The sequence below is a fragment of the Hippoglossus stenolepis genome, chromosome 12 (genome assembly GCF_022539355.2).
Source record: "Hippoglossus stenolepis isolate QCI-W04-F060 chromosome 12, HSTE1.2, whole genome shotgun sequence".
Lineage (NCBI taxonomy): Eukaryota > Metazoa > Chordata > Actinopteri > Pleuronectiformes > Pleuronectidae > Hippoglossus > Hippoglossus stenolepis.
The window spans coordinates 11,212,479-11,230,047 of NC_061494.1; the positions used below are offsets into that span (position 1 = coordinate 11,212,479).

Sequence of the window (17,569 nt, forward strand, 5' to 3'; positions counted from 1 at the left end):
CAATGTAAATGTTCACGAGAAGCCTGAAAATATAAATGATTAGTCGATCAAATGATTGATATAATATCTATCTGCATATATTGCTGTGGTCTTGTAATAATTTGAGTCATATTTCAAGCAAAAGGCCAACATTTGCTGCTTTTACTTGTCTCATGTGCAAGTCAATGGAATAATTGGAGGGGTTTTGAAGTGTTGATCAGACAAAATGGAACATTTGAATATTCAATACCCAGCACTGGGAAACAGGGATGAGCATTTTCTGTATCTTTATAAAAAGACAAATTTAATCGGTTTATCTGGGAGGAAAAAACAGGACATCTTTCAATTATGAAAATATTCAATAAGGGTTTGTTTTTTTTCCAATTTAAATAAGTTGCTAATTTCAGCAGTTTTCTTAAACAGAAAAACTAAAAATATAACTGATTACAGCATTTGTTAGTTGTAAATTCATGTAATTTCTGCACTTTGGACTTCTGGTGGGCAAAACAAGCAAAAGTATTATGCCAACTTGGGTTTCAAAGTATTTTTTAAAAACTTTTTTTTTTTAAATTTATGGACCAAAAGTTGAATCAGTTAATTCAAATAATAAATACATTGATACATAATGAATATGGAGTCACAGTCTGATGTGGTAGACACTGTTCCTGCATCACTAACACATCATTAACACACATCATGCTCTACTCTCACTGTTATTTGGCCATAGAGGAACGTGGCCTGTCGCTCCCTGGTCAGAGCAGAGAACGGTAGTCTTTTGCCCTCCTGTGGCCGAGCGGGAACCTGCAACCTGTCCACCCGCCTGTCGCCACCACGGTCTGGAGATGAGGAGTTGTTTTCAGTCCGACACACTTTGCATAGAAGCTCGTCAGGAAGATGTTTGAGGTCCGTGCTGACAGGGAGGATGGAGGGGGAATACTTGGAGATATCACAGGTTGAACTCTCCGTGCTGGACGGTGGGCTGATGGGGATGGTGTTCAGAGAGCAGGGCTCGCTACTCCTGTAGTCGTCTCCCTCGGCTCTGACCTCCCCTGCCTTGCCCACCACACTTCCCAGGCGTGCTCTTATTTTTTGCCTAAGTCCCTGAAGGGCCCCCTGGAAACGTTTGCTGAGCAGAGCATACAGAAGAGGATTGATGTCAGAGTTCAGCAACACCAGCCAGTATGAAAAGGTCACAGCAGAGGGCGGGACAAGGCTGGATTGGCCGGAAATTGCAGTTTCCGTGGCCTGAACGAGGGCCACACCCACGTAAGGTGTCCAGCAGAAGAAGAAGGCTGAGATGACCAGGAAGAGACGCACCACTCCGTGTTGGTTATGGTGCTGCTGGGAGTTCTCAGGGGGAGGCTGGGAGGAGCTGGGAGCCAAGATGGAGACCAGACGTCTGGATAAAGAGTTACTCTGCTCTGCAGCAGAATTAGGGAGAGCAGGGCTGATGTTACTTCCGTCTTCTCTAGTGACATCAGGCACAAACTGGCCACTCACATGGTAGATCAGTGAAGAGGGGTTGTGGAGCGTCCCACACTGATGCAGCTGAGGTGAAACTCCAGGAGCGAAGGCAGAGGTCTGATTCCTGCTTCGCTGGACAGCGTCCTCTAAGGTATGAATCCTCCTAGCGTGGCTGCGTGCCACCTTGACAATGTTCACGTAGCAGAAGAGGATGACCACCGCAGGTACGAGGTAGGAGAGGCCGGCCATAAAAGCCGTGTAGCTGGGACTGCTGGCCCAGTTGACGGCACAGCTGTACATGGGGACCATGTAACTGACAGAGCTCCAGCCCAGCAGGGGAGGGCAACTGGTGGCCAGAGCCTGCAGCCAGATCCACAGCACCACAGCGCCGGTCCTCCACAGGGTGCAGCGGGAGCTGTAGCGCAGGCAGTCCATGATGGAGTGGTAGCGGTCGAGAGCAATGGCAGCTAGTGTCAGGACAGAGGCTGTGCAGTACACAGAGGAGGTGTAGCCCACGTACATACAGAGGTGCTGTCAGACAGGAGAGACACAACGTCAACATGTGCACACTCATGGAACAAAAGAAAACAGGTGTTATAACATGAGATGTCAGCTTCAGGTCATGTCAGACACTGATGGTGACATGTGACATTTAACAGAGGTGACGTACAGAGAAATCTACCCATCCATGGTTCATGATGGACAGAGCGACAAATGGCATGACTCCGACGCCCACCAGGAGGTCGCTGATGGCCAGGTTCATGATCAGCACGGACGCCACAGAGTGGAAAGTCTTGGTTGAAGCCACAATCGCAATGACAAGAATATTACCTATACATATACATAAACACAAACACACACAGACACACACACACACACAGAGGTCAGACAGGTTGGACTCTGCACCACATTTTCCATTTGTTAAAAAGCAATAGAGACAATATCTACTGAGTAGTAAACCTTTGATTTCACAACTGTGGATTATCAGAGGAAACAAGTATTACAAACTTGATTATGATACTACATAGTATTGCATAATACTGACCTCATGACCTTACTGAGAAGTCCCCAGCCCCCTTTGTTAGATAAAATAGACATGATATAAAGAGTCCAAGGTACAATGCAGTTAATTATGGATTAAATTGTTCAGGTATTGAAATCTGCTTTTTCTGCCACCACCAAAATACAATAGAGATGGATGAGATCTCCCGAAGAGGATTTAAAAGCCATATAAATGAACCAGGATCACATAAGGTATTGAGCCACTGAAGCCCAGTGGCAGGTCCCGGGTGTGTGTCATCCGGGACCTGCCAAACATCAATACACAAGGGCATTGACACTTGTGTATTGATATGTGTGAGTTATAGTTTTCTATATAGACCTGCAAGCACAAGCATTTATTCCCTGTTAAGTGAGAACGTGGCCTCGAGATTGGCTAAGACCTTGTGACGGTCAAAGGGGTGTGGTTTTATTCAATCAATAACAGCTAGACAAATGCCAGATAACGGTTAATAACTGGTAAAGACTTCAGCAAAGATGCAGATGAAGAATATATTTCTATAAAATAAAATGTTTTAATGCACTAAAGACGTCTAATATCTCCTTTCACCATTTCAATGATTCCCTAGAGTGATCCACTGTTTGTCTGCACCTTCAAATACACATACACATAATACTGTACATACAAATTCATCTGTACTGTACTCTGTATCCAAGATCAGCTGATTTTCACACTTGGGCAACAACCAGATATTATAATGTGGTTTTAAATTCAACTTAAATGCTGCAGTTTTTTATCTTTTAGATGAAATTCTGAATCTCACCTTCACTTTATTTATGATCTTGCCACATACTTGTACACAGTAAAGTGTCAACATGCTTAATAATATTCAGCTAGAATTACAACATGTTAACATATTTGCACTTAAATTATTGTGCCTGACTGGTCATACGAAAACAAATTACATTCAAATTATTATAATGATCAGGCCACATATAACGTTGTTGGAAAAGATAACCAAAGACAAATACATATTCCATTACAAGAACATTGATCTTAATTTCAGTTCTGAAAGTCAGATCATTTTTCAAATATTTCAGATTTTGAAATGCAATCCTAAATCTCCAGTAGGCCTATAAAAGAGTAAAAGTTTTGTATATGAGCTGCTGCTGCTTTAGAAGCTAAATGAGATGTGGTCAGGTGATCGTGTACCTGTCACTGCGCCCAAACACATCAGCACCATGAGGATCTCCAGCAGCAGCTGAGTCCGCCCGGACACCACGAGTCCTGCCGCCCCGCTCCAGCTCCCGTTCCCCGCCGCAGCCTGCAGAGGAGAGCGGGGCTCGGACCAGGAGCCACCCAGCTCCTCCATGTCCCACTCACATCTACCGTCCTCTCATGATGAGCCACGAGCAAGCGCGACTCGACGGGGAAAAGAAACGAGTGACTGGAGTGAGCTGCTCCATCTGCTCTCCAGGTGAGTCTGGAGGTTGTGGGTATGACTAGTGTTCCCTGAGGGAGGGACACGCGGTACAGCTCATCGGTGTGGGGATTGAGTTCAACCTGAAGAATAGTTTTCAACTCTCCTGTTAGTGACCGCCCACTTTTATTAAGCTTCTGGTTTCCCCAGAAGTAAATGTCGGATTCCTTTTCTCCACTGACGTTTCAGAAAATCCTTATAAACAGTTTAAAGTATGGAACCAGGCCGACCAGCTACTAGATGAGTCATGACCATGAAACATTTGATCCGGAGCTACAATCAATAATGTGTACATAACTACCTAAAAGGTCCAGTGTGTAAGATTTAGGTGAAACTTTGGCAGAAATTGAATATAAAATAATCCTAGTGATGTTTTCACTTGTGTGTTTCATCTACATTGTACAAATTGTTGTTTCTAACTTCACACTAGATGCACTAAATTCTACACACTGAACCTTTAAGAGTGAAGGAACTACACATCCCATAAATCATTGCTAATGATCCCTTTCCAACACTTCCTGTTCATTTCTCCTTGAATTTAACCTTGTTGTTAATAAAGTGTTGTCATGTATAATAGTTTGTGTCTTGTATGTATGAATATAGCATTTCATATAGTGTATAGAATAGTAACCTAGTGTAGTAACGCTGAAGGATCCGATCAAAGCCAGCATCACTTTCGCATGGTGGTAGTGTTTAACATTGCCATGGTAACAGTGAGCTCCATCGATCAGAGACGCTGTTGACCTTTGACCATCACAATCGAATCAGTTCATCTTTGAATCCAAATTAAAAAAACAATAACATCAACAATAATAAAACAAATAATCAGCTTATATTTATTCAACTGTATAAAACAAGACCGTTTGCAATTTAAAACCACAAACTCCAATAAAAACAATGACAATGAGATGAAATGTATTAAAGCCTACAAACAAATGCAGTATTAATATATAATGTGTGACACTTTGCTGGATAAGGACATCAGGAACCAGTCCTGGTGCTCTGAGGCGAATAATAAGTGCTCACATAAACAAGACACTTCCTCATCAAAGCAGGAGATTTCCATTTATGCTGCTGATAGAGACACACAGACTGGCTGCATTAATATGACAGCAGGCCCAGTGGAATAGTTCACTGTAATAACCAGAAGTGATGACTCTCATTAAGGCACAAGCACAGTACTGATGACTGCTGACCACATTAAAACCTGAGAGATCCCTGTCCAGATAGAATGTGAAAATCCTTACGGGCCAGACATTAATCATTATGTAGCATCTCCACGTCCCCGAGCTGATGACATTTTAATTTAAAGTCGCCTCAGACTCTTCTTACGCTCGCTACCACAGACGATCAAGCACGGTCAACATCTGGAGGTCAGACGTCACGTCACAGGTCCACACTGCAGGTTTCTCCTTCAGCTGCGTTTGGCGTCGACCTCAGTTGAACCAGAGGCGAGATGTTGCCGCGTGTATTCCCAAATGAGCAGGGCCGCGCTTACGTGCACGTTCAGGGAGCGGATGACCCCTTGTTGGGGGATCTCCACACAGACGTCCAACATCTGGAGCAAGTTGGCAGGAATACCTTCCCGTTCATTGCTAAAAGAAGAGAAAGTGAAAAATATCTATCAAGGGGACATCACGGCTAGTTTAACATTTTGGGAAATATACTTATTTGTTTTCTTCCTGAAAGTCAGATGCAAAGTTTGATACCACTGTCACATCTGTATGATGAATACAAACATGAGAGAGTGGTGTCAATGTTTTCATCCAACTCTCAGCAAGAAAATGATATTTTCCAAAATGTTGAAATATTCCTTGTACCCATGGAGATGATTCATTGCTTATTAAAAAAATGTGTTCTGTCAGGAGGAAGTGTTTTTCCAAAGAGAATTCAGATCAACAGAGGATACAGAACAGCTTCAATGAAATTGTATTTTCTAGATAAATTTGGATGTGATGCACTGCATCATGTCAGGGGGGAGGCCACTCTGACCACATCCCCCCCTCAGCCTCCCTGCTGACCCTCACTCCTAGTATGGTTAGTTAGTATTGATCTGAAAATGTTATTGCTCTCAATCCCAAATCCAATTAAAATACAAATAATTACTGTAATACCAATAATTTACTATTATTATTATAATTATACTCGCACTGACTGCCCAATATGTACTCGGGTATGAGACCAACCATCTGCAGACTGCTGCCGTATCCATCTAACCCTGGTTGTCTATTTTGCAGTAAAATCAACATTATTTTAAATTCTCGCTTTCATTCGACTTAATGGTGCTACCCATTTGATTTAATTTAAGAGCCCTTGCTGCTAAAAGCAAAGTTAGTCCTTCATTTTCTCATGATGACTCACGAGTAATTCAAACTGTAATCAACTGAGCATATACTGCGCTCAGGCAGTATGGGCCATGCAAAGCAAACATAAAGAGGTAACGAGTTTGGGCATTCAGGGAGTCCACAGAGGGCGCCGCGCAGCGAGGAAGCGTGATTTGATGAGCTACATTTATCTCGAGTGCAACTGGGTGAGATAATGGCCACCTGATGAGAGATTAGAGGCAGGGCGGTGCTGCGTGCACACAGCTGTGAAAGCCCTCAAGATTCAGTTCACACATGGGGTGTTTGAGTTAACAGCGCAGCTCACGCCTTTGTGACTTCACAAGTTAAAACAAAACAAGACACCTACACAGATGCAATAAATATGATCCCTCTCTCTCTGTGCCAGGCCAGCTGCACAACCCCCGTACACATTTGGTGAGGAGTGAGTCACGCAGCCACTGTTTGCTTATAATTACCGATATGTTCATTTCTAAAAATGACTACATGACTTGTCTGTGTCACGTTGACCACAGGGCAGCGTCATGAACTGAACTAGATAAAAGGTTCAGGGTTTTTTTCAGTGGCAGTCATCACACCGCTTGTATTGGTTCGTGTAATTCATTTCCATGAACCCTTGTCCTCAGGGAGAGCCAATTACAGCCCGGCGTGCCCCGACAGGTTCAGCGCGGGGAGGAGAGGTGCAGATACCGCAGGGGAAACGCTCTAAATCGGTGAGATAACATTAAATATGTCTCGTCAGCTCAAACCTTTATCTATGTGGGAGTCACAAGGGCATGGGAAAGCAGAGGCTTGCATGCATTTATGCACTAATGGTCGGTGGAAAAAGCATTTTTATGGCTTTACTTAGAGTAAGCCTGTATATAAAGAGGTCATACCCAAGAAGTAAGAGAGTCTTCTCAGGGAACTGATAGTCCTGCAGACTCTGACTGTTGGCGGTCTGCTCCACGCCAACAATACAGTACCCTTCGCTCTTCTTCACCTGCAGGAAGTCAGTCAGCTCCAAGGGCTTCACCTGATGGACAGATACAGGTTATGATTTAATAATAGTTTTTATAGCATCAAATAATGAATTAAAACCAATTGGGAAATGTTACACTTCAACATATATCAGGGTGATAAGAAACACCTAAAATGACTGTACTATGACTTTTTATGTCCCAGCCACTAACATAGAGGAGGCAGGGTTTATGATCTATAATGCAGCCAACCACCAGGTGGCGATCAGATGCTTTGGCTTCACTTTTCAAGAACTATGATAAAGTCCATCTTTATATATGGAATATACATGAAAATCTGATATAGGTTTTCACATTGAAATCATCAAAATCACTTTTTCTGCTCCATGTTGAGAATGAAAAAAACATATCAGCTGATTTCAGATGGACCATTTGTTTCCTTGGAATTCAAATCAAACATTTAAATAATTTTGGGAACTTGGACTTGGGTTGCTGCCCCTTTCCATTTCGGTGGTTCTTGCACTGGAGCCAGAAATATCAAAGTTTACAAAAAAGATAGGTAGTTTCGGTAAAGTTCAAGTGGAAGAAGTATTTAAATCTAAATCTTTTTATTTAGGCTTTGCAGGGTATATAACAAAAGTGCAGCCAGGTTTGGTCATTAAAGAGAATTGGTGACAAGTATGGGTGTGCAATGACAGCAGCATACAAACAAAGCTAGAAATTCTCAAATACACCACCAAGGCGCAATTAAGAGTTAATTTCGTTCTTGAAACTATAACACGTACAAAAAAATGCTTTCTTCTAATTGCAAGAAAGATGTTCATAATACGTGTAACAGTTTTCTCGGTGGCAGCAGAACAGAGTGCCATTAGGAGAACTGCAGCGTCGGTATCCAGCTGTTCTGGCTGCTGCTGGCAGTTGAGTTGATGTTAATCTTGACTGAGACAATTTTAACCCTGAGTTAACCAGATCAAATCACACACTTCTCAGGTCCATAACCCACTGGGAGAAGGAGTTATATAAAGACAAAGTGGACATCATAATCACTGGGGTGAAATGCCACATCACTTTATGCAATTTACCTCTAACAGAGGAAGCCAGAGCTCAGACGAGACGCTCAGGGCCTGGAAGAGTTTGTCCCCGACGTGGCGGAGGGTGTCCAGAACCAGAGCACTGGCACCGAATATCTCACAGGTCCTGCACAGACCTAGAACAACAACAAATGAAGAGAAATGTGTGAACCATCTAAGTGAGGATGGTTTGTCTACTATAGAGAGCTCAGGGGTCAATGAGACCACTTGAGGCCCGGGTCATCTGTGGCAACGATGACTCAACATTAAATAGATACTGGTCATCATGGGCACAGACAGATATAAAAAAGCTGCACCTTTAATGAATGAAAGTAAAACATTATCAGAACATCCACACCAGTGTTCTTGCTTACATCACACAGTATCAATATTGGTTTTGAAAATGGGTTTTTCCTCTGTAAACACATTTGAATTGATTCAGCTTCTTATCGTCAGACACAAAAAAAAAAACATACATTTGCAGAGCTGATGTGAGGTGGGCATTTCCTGTCTAAAGTCTTGGTTTGGTTTTAAATAGAAGCTGAGTCTTAGGTCTCCATTGAGAAAACTTAAAATTAACTGTATTTTCTGATTAAACAACCACTAACATCTGGCTTTTGTCTACATTGGGAATGGATACAATCAGCATTCACTCCCGGGTTAAAGGAATCTGCAGTCGACAAGAGTTTCAATCGTTTACGATCGGCAGTGATGGGAATGAGTCCCCCAGGTGAACGTACTAACTTCGTGATGTCGAGTATGACGCACAAGGGGAAAAAAAAACAAAAAGGCAAACTCCTCCACTGGCAATGGGGAAAAAAGTTAATCGTTTTTTTGTGGAGTTTAAATTAAAAGCAAATTTTGTTGTTATAGATGTATTAGGTAACGTGTTGTGCTGCTCCTGACCTCCTAAATTGGTGGGTTTGTCTATGAGCGAGGCCACCACCAGCAGGGCGCCGTGCAGTTTGCCCAGTCGAGCAGCCCTCTGTGGGGGAGCCAACTGAAGCTCTGGCTCCTGCTCCTGGATCCCCAACTTCCAGGGAGTGATCTTCTTCTGCACCTCGGCCCAGCGCTCCTCCTTATCCTGCTCAGCTGGGTGACACAACACCATGATACCCTCAATTCTCCCCTTTATTGTGTGAAACAAACAAGTAGATATGCTGGTGCTACTGTACTTTTGTCCTGCTGGATCCAGTCTCCAGGCTGGAACTGGCTCAGGTCCCGAGCAGGATTTCTCACAGGGAGAGATGGAGTGTCAGAGAAACACGTCAGTTTCTCAAACTTCCACGCTGGAATCCACTCGTCGTCAGCCAACTCCGACAGACTGGGAAAGGTGCAGAATATGGTCTAGGAGAGCAAAGTACGAAAATGTTACTGTGCATCGTGTTACCTCAGAAATGTGAAAATCTAATTGGTTCCAAGACTTTTCATTTTTAGCAAAAAATAAACCTCAGCGCTGTAATCTCTGATAGGGTGAAAGGCACCGAAGAAGAAGTGCTCCTGGATCCTTATCCAGTTTTTGTTGGCGTTTCTAGAGGGCGAGACAGAAAATCATACATTAGCATACTACAGTCAGCTTTTTGTGAAATATTGAACATGGCATGTGCTCACCCAGTGGTTTGCATGGCCTCAGCCTGCTTCAAACAGGTCTTGATCACAGCGGACAAGCCCCCCAAGCCATCAGCCCCTTCCTCCACAAAGCTCCACACCCTCTTCAGGGCCAGTAAGGCATACAGGCGCACACTGAAGTTATGGTTGAAACACCACTGCAGGATGATGTTCAACGCTGTACGCAACTGCTCTGCCTTAAACACAAAGATGGAGAGATCTGATGAAGAGGTGATGAAGAAGAATAATGGTGTTTGAATGGAGAAACTCATTGGGTTTACCTTGTCCTTAAGGTTAGGAATGATGATGTTGAAGTGGACGAGGACTGACAGGAAGGTGCACACGCTTGTCTTGGTCTTTTCTTGATCCTGTAGAGAAAACACAGTCATTGTTAAATCATTTTACGGTCTCACTCACATTACGGTATTTTCCGGTGCACCGGTGTCCAGAGTGGGTGCTCACCGTGTTGAAACAGGCCCAAAATCTGTCCATGTGTTGTGGATGGTCAGTGAGGATTAGAATCATCATCCATTCGATCAGGTACTTGACTGAAGCTTGGTTACTGCAGAATCCAGCTTCAAACACATGGTTCAGCAAAGTGGAGACAAAGTCCTACACACACACACACACACACACACTCAGTCAGTCAGTTACTATGTGATTCGTTATTTCCTGTAAGATTCTTAGTTTGAGTGTAATCCTCTCACCTCTCGGAGTTTGGGCAGTAAGAGCAGCAGCGTTTGCCACACTCTGTTTTTGATACGATGCTGCAGGGAGTTGCTATAGTAACGCACTTTTGACTTTGATATGTCGTTATCCTGTAGGGGGGGAAGTGGAGATGGAAACTGGTTTTAAATTGTTGTTAAATTAGTTGCAACTGATGCTAAACTTAACATATCAAAGACAAAGTATTTCTCGTTTGGCTCATGTTTCACTTTGCTTGTTTAAGATAAGAACCAGAATATTAGATGAAGGATTGAGATTTTTTAGGTTTCAATATGAATTGTCATGACCAAAAATTATATGTGATTGTGAAAACATTTTCCTGATATATTTTTGGACATTGGAAAAACATTGTTACTAGTGTTGTGGCACTTATCCTCAGAGTAATCACCTACCCTTTTCAACAGAGCCATCACTAGATCCTCCATCACTCTTTCATGCTGCGGGTTTGAGGGATCCAGGCGGCTGAGGAACGCCAATACACATGTGCGAGGGAACTGATCATCCCTGTTATCACTGGAAAATGAAAGCAGGAGTTCCGAACTGTGAAAACATCTGCACAGCAGCAGGGACCTCTAGTGGCAGTCCTTTAAATTACAGCCATAAAGGAGCAAGCTCTCCCACGTTACAGCTTAGAAGACGTCAGCTCACCTTGTAACAACGACATCTTCACCAAGCTGCTCCACGTAGGTTTGGACATCCTGTACGAGTCTTTGAAATAAATAAAACAGTTAAAAAACACACACAGATAAAATATCAAATCTGAGAAATGCTGTCAAAAGTTACCGTTGGTCTCTCCTGAACACTGGTCCATAAACACAGGCCTCAGTGAGCAGGTCCATGTGGCTGAAAACGCTACAAAACGCTGTGTCAGCCTGGTCAGCGCCGCCGCCGCCTCTGTCTGTGGGCAGCCACGTCTGACAGCAGTGTTGCAGCAGGACTCCCAACACTCCACTTTTTGACTGAGACAGCTCGATCAGCTCAGTGGAAATCTAAATCAATCACACATCCACACATTTGTATACATATGGAGAATGTATGTAAGAGCAAATCACAGGAGCATCCAGGTCTTGATTTACCTGTTTCAACGTGGCCACAATTGTCAGAGCCTGAGTGTGTGACAACAAGAGCACATTCTGGTGGAAAGCCAGTGAGACGAAGCCTCTCAGGGCCGGCCAGAAGTCATGGGCATTCGTGCTCAGTCCCTGCACCAGCTCCCAGCTCAGAGTCACAGCCTCCACACACAGCGCCTCCTCAACCATCAGTAACTGGGATCAAAACGTCACCAAACCAGACACATCAGGAACACAGTTCATACGATTTTAACTTAGTTTTTGCAAGAAATTCCTCATATTACAAAAATCAAACCCTCATTTCAGTTCCTTAAATTTCCCCCAAATTAACTGAGACTCACTTGTGGCAGCACCGTCTCCATGAAGGCGAGCACAGGCAGCACCAGGTCGCTGGGCAGCAGTGCCAGGGCCTCCACGCTGCAGCTCAGCGCAGCTTTGAGAGCGTCTGGTGCTCTGGAACTGTCGGTTATCTCAACAGCCTTAATCAGGAAGCTCAGACAAATCCACTGGTCTCGCATGAAGTCGGCAGCGACACGTCCCCAGTCCTGCAGCAGAGGCCCCTGCACACCTAGATCACTAACCAGGGAAGAAACATGTTTATTCCTAATCATCCCAGCATGGTTCTTAGTGACAGTGTATTTTTATTCTGGATATTGTTCTTGAGCCAAAGTTGGACCCTTCTCATGACTGTAATATTGTTAGAAAAGATTTCCACAAACCTTGAAGAGTCTCCTGTGTGTGGTTTCAGCAGGCGTACATTGAAGTTTCCCAGAGGCGACGGACTCTGGGAGGTAGAAGAAGGTGAACTGTAGAAGAAGTCATTCAGATCTTTCAGAGCAGAAATGGCCTCTGATCTCCTGTGGATCACTTCCTGCTCCACGAGATCACAAACCGTGGCCAGGGATGCCATAGCAACTGCCTTGGCTACCTGGTGTTCCACCGATGGGATCTAGCGATGGGAAAAAACAATAATTAAGCAATCACGAATAATCAAACTGATGTATGAAGACCCTGGATGCTGGCGGGGGTTTGAACCTGCGGGCTTGGTTCTTGAAGGACCCTGAGGCTGTGCTTAATGAGTTTAGGGAAATCACTCTGCTGGACTTTATGTTGGTGCTGGGGTGCAGAATGAGACATGACCACCAGCTGCCTCAGGACCCTCAGATACAGCTCTGCCCGCTCCAAGTCAAATAGCTGTTATAAAAAAAAAAAGCACACGTTAGAGCTGAAGGCCTCGGTGCTAATCAGAGCGATGGTGACTTGCTCGACTTGCTGTTTACCTCCTGCAGCTCCCCACACAGCCGCCTCAAGATAAACTCCTGGATTGGTTCCGCAAGTCTAAAAATGAGCTTCTCCGTGGCAACGCTCACGCTATCGCCTGTGAAAAGCAGAGTGAAAAGAGGTGAACGTTACTCACTCCAGAGTGGCTCCATAAATTATGACTTTATTCATTGTTTTTTCTGTGGCTCTAACACTCTATCGTACCCCTCAGCTTGACCTACTGCATATTTATGAGGGTGGACAGCTACGGAAATAAATCAGCGTAATCCTGACAAACCTTGCTCTCCTCCGACACCCTGACATCTTGGTGATCGTTCAAGCTGCAGCAGTCGCAGCACAAGCTGCAGGCTCTTGTCACTCTTGCGCAGAGGAAGGTAAATGTTGGTGCTGACTCTGCTCAGGGTGTCCAGCAGAGGAGAGAGTAATGACTCCAGAGTTTTACTGAGCTCTGTGCCTGGCTGACTCTTCTCCATGTCCACACACAGCAGAATGGCCCTGGCCAACTTGTCCGCCTCTTTGGAGTCAGGTAGCCTCTCACTCTGACCTGCGGAGCAAGAAAACTGACTTTACTGGACAGTGAAAAGTGTAATTATACCCAAAGATAGACTTATTGATTTAATCACCTCGGCCAGGAAGGGCCACCCCTTCTCCAATTGTTAGTTTGTTTGTTTGTCAGCAGGATTTTGCATAAACTACAGATCAGATTTCCTCAAAACTTGGAAGGAACAAGAAAGAAAGAACCATTAAATTTTGGCACAGATCCGATCAAACTCGAAAATCCAGGAAACTCTCTAGCATTGCGAGATAGGGTGTTTGTTTTACATTTTCCCCAGTGAAAAATGGATCCTGATGAGAAACAATCTGGCAAATTTAGGTGAGTGATTTCTATGAGTGTGTACAATTTGGTCTGACTTGATTGAATTGAAGGGACTGTTGGCAAGACAGTGAGGTGAGAGAGCGCCTCAGTTGTCGGGGCGCTCGAGATATCAAACATCGTGCCAGGGAAAAAAACAAAAAGGCAAACTCCTCTACAGGCAATGGGAAAGGAGTTAATCGACTTTTTTAGCCTCTTTTGCCAATTTAAAAAACGGCATGTACCTGCTAACTTTGGAGTAAAAGAGGTAAATGAGTGTGCACAATTTGGTCTGACTTGATTGACTTTAAGGACCCTGGCGGAGGTATGTACTAAACTGAGTGCCATTCCAGTCTAAGACTGCTTCACGTCAGACTCACCTGTGCTGGCTGGAACTCGGAGATACGCCTGCATCTCGCCTTCAACGTAGCTTCTGACAGTTTCTTTCTTTGAGGCAGCACCAGTGGAATCCCCATCAACCACAATCCTGGGCTTGAAACTGCCTTCATTGTTCGACAGCCAAACGCACACCTGCAGTGGTGTCACAGACATGGGGGGTTGCAAATGAGTCAACCGTAAAATTATTCATGTGAAATGTTGGTTTTAAGTGTCTGATGCACTGTACCTGACTCCAGATCTGCGTCCCTCTACACAGTGACTCCTCTGCCCGGAAGTGCATCAGGAAACTAAAGAAATCATCTAAGCTCACTGCACTCTGAAAAAAGACAGTTCAATATCAGAACTTCGTACATTCAGAGCTTTAGATGTTTGAAAATGTGGAACCAGCAGTAGAGAGCTTTGATCAAATTAAATCTAAAGATCGAATTGTAAGGTTTTCTACCTATTTTACAAATACACTGTTTGTGTCTTACCACGTCTGTGAGAGAGAGGGCGCTGTTCAGCAGGGAGCACTGGGCTGCTCCTCTTAACAACACTTGATGTGTGATCATGGTGCAGCACAGCACCTCCCTGTAACAAACCACAGACAAGATGAACACCTGCATCCAGAATGACCCGCCGGGAGCTAGTCTGAGTGAGTGGAACTGTGATGATGAGGAACCTCAGAGCTGTGAGTCCGTCGATCCCCAGCAGGGGACCGGGAGGGAGCTTGGATAGAGCTTGGGAGAGGAAGAGGAGGGGCACGGCGCACCAGTGCTTCGAGCCCAGCTGCTGAATCAGCTGCAGCAACACACAACCTGACAAAGAAAACACAACAGTCAGAGGTGGAGAGGGTTTTGGGCAACGAGAATTGAGTCAGAGCTTTCTCTGCGGCTTCTATTTTTTTCTGTACCTCTGTTCTCTGGTGGTAGGCTACTGAAGAAGGTGGCCATGAAGACTTGTAGCTTAGCCCCCAGCTCAGGACAGTCTCCTACACTCTGCCCAACTGACCTAAATGCCGACAGAAGGTGGATTTGATGAAGACTGCTGGAAAAAAAACAACTTAAAAACAAACCACTACCTGCAGTGATTTAAAACCTCACCTGTGGAAGAGTGACGTTTCCGACAGAACATCCATCAAAGGCCCAACGATAAACTGAGAAAGCAAAAGAAGAGAAAAAACCTTAATGAACAAATGTATTTCATTGAAAGTGCACGAATAAGCCTGAATCCCACTGGATAAACAGCATCTGGGCCTGTACCTGAGAAAAGGCCAAAGCGAAGGCCGGCTGTCCGAGGACCTGCAGCCCGAGCAGGTGACACACTCCCTCTCTCATCAAGGATTTATTCTCACTGTGGAACATCCGCTGGTAAACACACAGCAGCCAGGACGGGTGGAAGAGGCCTTGACCTGAAGCCACAACATCATCAGACATATAGAGACTTTAATATAGAAAAAACAACGGGGTGAACGTGCAAACTCTGCAAAGTTTCATCTTTGGTTTTTGAGTCATTGCTGAGAAATCATTACTTATCTGAAGTGGCACTTTACTCCTTACAATGTTGTTAAACAGCAGTTAGTGATCAGTGCATGCTCGGGTACATAGAAAATAAAAATGCACTGCTTTGTTGATGGGCTCCGACGAAACCACTTATTAATGTGTTTAAAGAAATACATGGAAAGCTACACGTAATTCAATTTATTTCATAAATACACTGACATTACTGTTCTATCAGCAGCATCAGCAGCCGAATTTCATTAAGATCAGTGACGGAGCGGCACAACAGTCTGATAAACTCTAATGTTACCTTGACTATCATTCAGTGTTGTTTGGATCAACGTGTCTATTCTGTTCAGAACAGGCCTGACGACATGGACCTGCACAGGAAAAGGAGAGCAGTAGGATGAGAGAGTGCCACCACCATGTCCTCTATCGGTTGTGGTGATCCAACCAATCCTCTACCTGGTTCTCCTCCAGGGTCTCCATCACCAGAGCGTAGTCCTCCCAGAACTCCTTGAGCAGCCCGCTCCTGCTGGGGGCCCATTTGAACAAGATCGCACCTGCAACAATATGAAAAGTGGTGAGAAAACAGGGCAGATAAGGATAAAGGATGGATAAATAAAAGTTGGTATCAAAGCATTTTACCTTCTGCTGATGGAGAGAGGGGACAGTCCAGCTGCTGCTGCTCGGACAGGGCCACGCACCTCTTCAGCAGGTACAAGGCCCTCTTACGGGACACGCTGTCCCGGTGCGTCAGCCCGTCCTGAACCATCCTCCAGAACTGGAGGCGCAGACGAGGGTCGGCCTCCCTGGAGGGGGATTCCGGGCTGCGAGGGTCCAGCAGGTGGTCTGAAACGGCTGTCACGCACAGCAGGGCCCGCTCTGTGACCACCGGTGTGCGGTCAGCGCGGTGCCAGCAGCTCAGGTCGTCCAGGATCGACAGGAGGACGCGTTGTTTCCTGGCACCGCCGCAGCAGCTCAGCAGCCTCAGGAGCAGCCGGACTGTGACCCTGCAGAGCCGCGCATCGGGGAGGCTTTTCACGCAGGACACGGCAGCGGACACGGTGCGGAGGGTGAGCTGCTCATCCGCTGACAGAGCTGGAGCGAGCGCAGCCATGACTTCACCGGACGCCTCCACACTGAGCCGCCCCGGCTCCTCCTCTGACCGCTGCAGACACGGCAGCACGCACCGAGCCAACCGCCCCGGTACAGCCCCGTCACACAGCGGGACGCAAGCGCTTAGAAGCCGGCAGGCAGCGGCCGTGCTCTCCCTGCTGCCCCGCGCGGCTTCACCGGCGTCTTGTGCGGATATTGTGCCGAGGAGAGGCAGACACTGCGTCCAGATAACAGACTCGATTTTACCCTGAATGTGTCGTCTCTTCTCGGCTGTAAACGGAGACGAGTCCGAGTCCTCCAGGAGTGGACCGAGACCGGAGATGACAGCCGTCAGCGCCTCCACCCGCTCCGGCCCCGGACACGACTCGCTCGGCCAGGACAAGGACTCGAAGAGGCGGTCATAGTCTGGAGAGCTGGAGAGAACCGCGTCTATCAACACTGAAGACATGACCGGGAGCTGCCACACAGAGAGCTACTGAGAACCGGCTTCACATCCAGCGGCCATGGGCAACACGTTTTACTCAGGAATGTAAACTTCCGCCTACGTCAGCTCAGAGTCTCGCGAGAGTTGGGAATTAGATAGAGAGATAGATATAGACAAACGGATGGAGAGAAAGAGACAGATATATAAATAGATAGATAGATGATGATAGATAGATGATAGATGGATAGATACGGACCAGCAACCTGAAGACAAATTGCCTGCGGCCACTGGCTGTCACCATCACAGCGGCATAAATA

At 45.5% G+C, this 17,569-nt stretch overlaps 2 protein-coding genes across 2 annotated transcripts; both read right to left on the reverse strand.

The window, feature by feature from the left end:
- Nucleotides 1–621: 621 nt before the first annotated feature.
- Nucleotides 622–3,976, reverse strand: LOC118119253 (5-hydroxytryptamine receptor 1D). Its single transcript, XM_035173055.2, has 3 exons — nt 3,656–3,976; nt 2,114–2,274; nt 622–1,974 (listed from the first exon to the last, which is right to left on the reverse strand). The coding sequence occupies exons 1-3, from the start codon at nt 3,813–3,815 to the stop codon at nt 664–666; spliced, it is 1,632 nt and encodes a 543-aa protein (XP_035028946.2). The 5' UTR covers nt 3,816–3,976; the 3' UTR covers nt 622–663.
- Nucleotides 3,977–4,738: 762 nt separating this feature from the next.
- Nucleotides 4,739–17,379, reverse strand: tarbp1 (TAR (HIV-1) RNA binding protein 1). The gene is made up of 29 exons (XM_035173052.2): nt 16,358–17,379; nt 16,175–16,272; nt 16,020–16,089; nt 15,473–15,621; nt 15,314–15,366; nt 15,124–15,221; nt 14,893–15,028; nt 14,705–14,801; nt 14,458–14,547; nt 14,213–14,363; nt 13,257–13,523; nt 12,979–13,076; nt 12,734–12,892; nt 12,418–12,647; nt 12,040–12,274; nt 11,705–11,893; nt 11,412–11,617; nt 11,277–11,336; nt 11,021–11,141; nt 10,610–10,720; nt 10,365–10,514; nt 10,184–10,270; nt 9,906–10,099; nt 9,744–9,825; nt 9,470–9,641; nt 9,201–9,386; nt 8,307–8,431; nt 7,144–7,280; nt 4,739–5,518 (listed from the first exon to the last, which is right to left on the reverse strand). Exons 1-29 carry the CDS (start codon nt 17,274–17,276, stop codon nt 5,338–5,340), a joined length of 4,851 nt encoding a protein of 1,616 aa, XP_035028943.2. The 5' UTR covers nt 17,277–17,379; the 3' UTR covers nt 4,739–5,337.
- Nucleotides 17,380–17,569: the final 190 nt, after the last annotated feature.

Coding starts and splice junctions, on each gene's coding strand:
- tarbp1 (XM_035173052.2), bottom strand. CDS start 17,276: ATGTCTTCAGTGTTGATAGACGCGGTTCTCTCCAGCTCTCCAGACTAT. Junction 15,029..15,123: donor CCTACCACCAGAGAACAGAG/GTACAGAAAAAA, acceptor TTTCTTTGTCAG/GTTGTGTGTTGCTGCAGCTG. Junction 11,894..12,039: donor TGGAGACGGTGCTGCCACAA/GTGAGTCTCAGT, acceptor TTTTGATCCCAG/TTACTGATGGTTGAGGAGGC.
- LOC118119253 (XM_035173055.2), bottom strand. CDS start 3,815: ATGGAGGAGCTGGGTGGCTCCTGGTCCGAGCCCCGCTCTCCTCTGCAG. Junction 2,275..3,655: donor GTGTTTGGGCGCAGTGACAG/GTACACGATCAC, acceptor GTATATGTATAG/GTAATATTCTTGTCATTGCG. Junction 1,975..2,113: donor ATGGATGGGTAGATTTCTCT/GTACGTCACCTC, acceptor CCTGTCTGACAG/CACCTCTGTATGTACGTGGG.